This window comes from Mastomys coucha, chromosome X, assembly GCF_008632895.1.
Source record: "Mastomys coucha isolate ucsf_1 chromosome X, UCSF_Mcou_1, whole genome shotgun sequence".
In the NCBI taxonomy this organism is placed as follows: domain Eukaryota; kingdom Metazoa; phylum Chordata; class Mammalia; order Rodentia; family Muridae; genus Mastomys; species Mastomys coucha.
The window spans coordinates 4,905,141-4,908,217 of record NC_045030.1 but is presented as its reverse complement, the minus strand read 5'-3'; the positions used below and the strand labels follow the sequence as shown (position 1 = coordinate 4,908,217).

Here is a 3,077-nt window from a genome sequence, read left to right as displayed (position 1 = left end):
TCTCTCTCTCTCTCTCTCTCTCTCTCTCTCTTGCCTGGTTCTGCCAGCAGAGAGCCTGGCAAATACCCTTGTTAGATTCTCACATTTTAATAGGTATAAACATTTTGGGGTATGGATGCTAAGGAGACCTCAACTGATACTATGTCCATCAGCTCATATCAATCAGGAGAAACATGAAAGGGTCATGTACTCCAAAGTGTTGTTTTACTTTCAATATGAAAATATTTAAGCTAGAAAAAATATTTGCTCTGGAGTTCTCACAGGACATTGTTCCGCTCTGTCTTGGAGGCTTTTGGACCAACTTCTTCTTCTTCTTTTTTATATTGATTTTTATTAAATTAACAATATCTATTCATTGAAAATGGCCCTAGGGGCTGAGGGCATAGCTCAGTAGTAGAATATTTATATAAATTCTGAAGGCCCTGAGTTCAAGCCCCAGCATCCCACCACCCAAATAAACAACAACAATAACAACAAAGAATACCTTAACTGAGTGTAAAAGTAGATATATTTCTAATAAATGCAGGTAGCAAAAAAATATTCAAAACACATAAACGTTTGTTTCTAAATCTCTATGTGCACATTCAACCAGCTTCTTAATGGTGACCTAGAACCTGAAAATTGAATCTTCTTTTTACACTCTTTTTAATGCTGGGTGTAGAGCCCAAGGTCTTCAGTACTACACCACTGAGCTGTCACCCCAGCCCTGACTGTTCTATTTTGTAATTGTTCCAATTACCAGAAAGATTTCTTTGCCCCTGGCCACAGGTCTTCCTACTTGCAGTTTCTACCGACCAGCAATAGTTGTGCTTTAGAAAGCACACACATATACGTTAGTCTTTTGTATGTATGAGCATGGCCAGGATGCAAAGCTGTGCTAGTGCTTTGCATTTGGGCAAACTTCTCTATTTTTTTTTTTTTAGCCACATCTCACAGTAAATGACTACAGACCCATTTTACTCAGAAGTGCACCCTCTCATCTGTTGTCAAAGGCCAGAGTGCATATAGCACGATGTGCTTCTTCACTTGGCTGGCATCTCTGAACATGGTACCCTCGTTCTCTGAACATGGTACCTTCGGTTTGTGTGGGGGTGCTTGCCTCTGGGCTGGGCAATTAATGGAATTTATAACCTCTAACAACACAAGTAGATGAGACTACTAACAATAACCCCAGTGTTTCTCATCTCATTCTACCTGCATTTCCAAGTTTGAAACATACACACACACTCTGTGTCTCTGTCACTGTCTTTCTCTCTGTATACATGCATGCAAATATCTGAGTTCAAAGGCATTACATGACACTTATGAGCTGTGAAGGTTTTTGCTATTTTTCTGACTTAAAAAACAGACAAAAGGAAGAGGAATTAACTCCTTACCAATAAGTCATATGTATTATAACCTTCTTCTTCTCATCTCAAAATAAAATAGAGCCATTCTGAATGTTAGCAAGGACCCTAAATGAAGCTGTGGATGGACTGCACAATACTGCACAGCTTAGCTATGATATATACATATGGCTTATAAGTATATACATTTGTATGGGATCATAAACAATTGCTCTTACTGACACATATGCTAAAAGAAGCAAGCATTGGGTTAAAATATCCATTTCTCTAAATACTGATGAAATTCTGTATTAAACACACAATTAGTAAAATATTAAGCATGAGGTAATTATATGTAATTTACACAATTTTTCTGTATAGTTCATAGGAAATATGATAAGAAGCACACACTACTCTGTAGAGAGTCTCATACCAATCCTGCAATCTACCAGAAAGTTATGTGGAAAGATAACCATAAGAAGGCAAGTGAGAAAATGGACATTTAACTCTGTGTTCAGATAACTTCTTTGGGTCTCCCTATAGGATAAATTGTTATTGTTGATGATTTTTTTTCAGTTATTAAGGTTAAAGCTGAAGGAGTACCATAAGATTCTAATGGTAGTTAAAACTGCAGTAAGAGTCTTTCAGCAGCCTGCCCTTACCTTTAGGGATGTATTATTGCTCTGTCTGCACTATTAGACACAGGCCTCTGCTGTGGCCTTGGAAGCTAATTGTCATTGCATCAGCCCTCTGAGCGAGAGCTTCTGGCTTAGTTCAACTCCCACAGCTCAGGGCCAGAGGGTACAAGTGGAGAGAAAAGCATGCACACACATTCTTGCATGACAAGATTCAAGGAGAAAAAGAGGTCTGCTCCAATGGGATCTTGGATACGGAAGGCTGGTCATGTTCAGGATGATCCCTTGCCCACCAAAGCTGTACATCACATCCCACAAGGGATTTCTAAGCCAGTTTGAGACTGGCACAAGGCATCTTGCCAAGAAGACATTAATCGTTCATTGAAATCAATGGCCAGTGCTTTGCCAATTTACCTCAGGAAGCGGGAACTATGCTTACTGTGCCAGGCTGTGTTTGGGGTAGTTTTTCCCACTGGGAGGTTTAAAGGGTGGATTAGTTAAGAGTCTAGTGTAAAATTAAAATCAATGAATATTAAAGTCTTTCTTTTTGTGGCTTCAAGAAGGGCTACTTAACTGTTGCATGGATTTATTGTTTTATAAAAATAATTGAGAAAGCACATCATGCTGAGATGTACTTACCAGTTTCAGCATCCATGGACTACCACGGCATGTAGCAAAGCATCCAAAGAGGCCAAAAACCACAATGGTGGTGCCGGTTCCAATGAGCACATAGGGAGCATTTGTGGAGTTCTCAGCAATAAGGGAGATATAGGTTCCCAAAGTCAGCTTTCCCCAGACTCCAACAGCCAACAGGATCACCCCAGTGATCTGCAAAAGGAGAGAAGAGAACATGAAACGATTGCCAAAAGAGGTGAGAATGGACATTGTCTTAGTTCCTTCTTGATTGTTGTGAAGAGAGACCATGACCAAGGCAACTTATTAAAAACGAGTTTATTGGGGCTTGCAATTCCAGAGGGAGTACATGTCCATAATGGCGGGGAGGCAAAGTACTGTAGCAGAAGCCGAGAGCCTACATCCTGATCCACAAGTATAGGCAGAGGGAGACCTAGCTGGGAATGGCATGGTAATTTGAAACCTCAAAGCCTAACCACAATGA

General features: G+C 40.1%; 1 protein-coding gene across 1 annotated transcript in view; it reads right to left on the bottom strand.

Annotated features, from left to right (window-relative positions):
* Positions 1 to 2,860, bottom strand: part of Tspan7 (tetraspanin 7) — a 17,238-nt gene extending 14,378 nt beyond the window's left edge. Inside the window, exon 1 of the mRNA XM_031341000.1 lies at positions 2,600 to 2,860. Within this exon, the coding sequence (XP_031196860.1) occupies positions 2,600 to 2,845 (246 nt within the window). The 5' untranslated portion in view covers positions 2,846 to 2,860. The remainder of the gene's footprint in view (positions 1 to 2,599) is intronic.
* Positions 2,861 to 3,077: the final 217 nt, after the last annotated feature.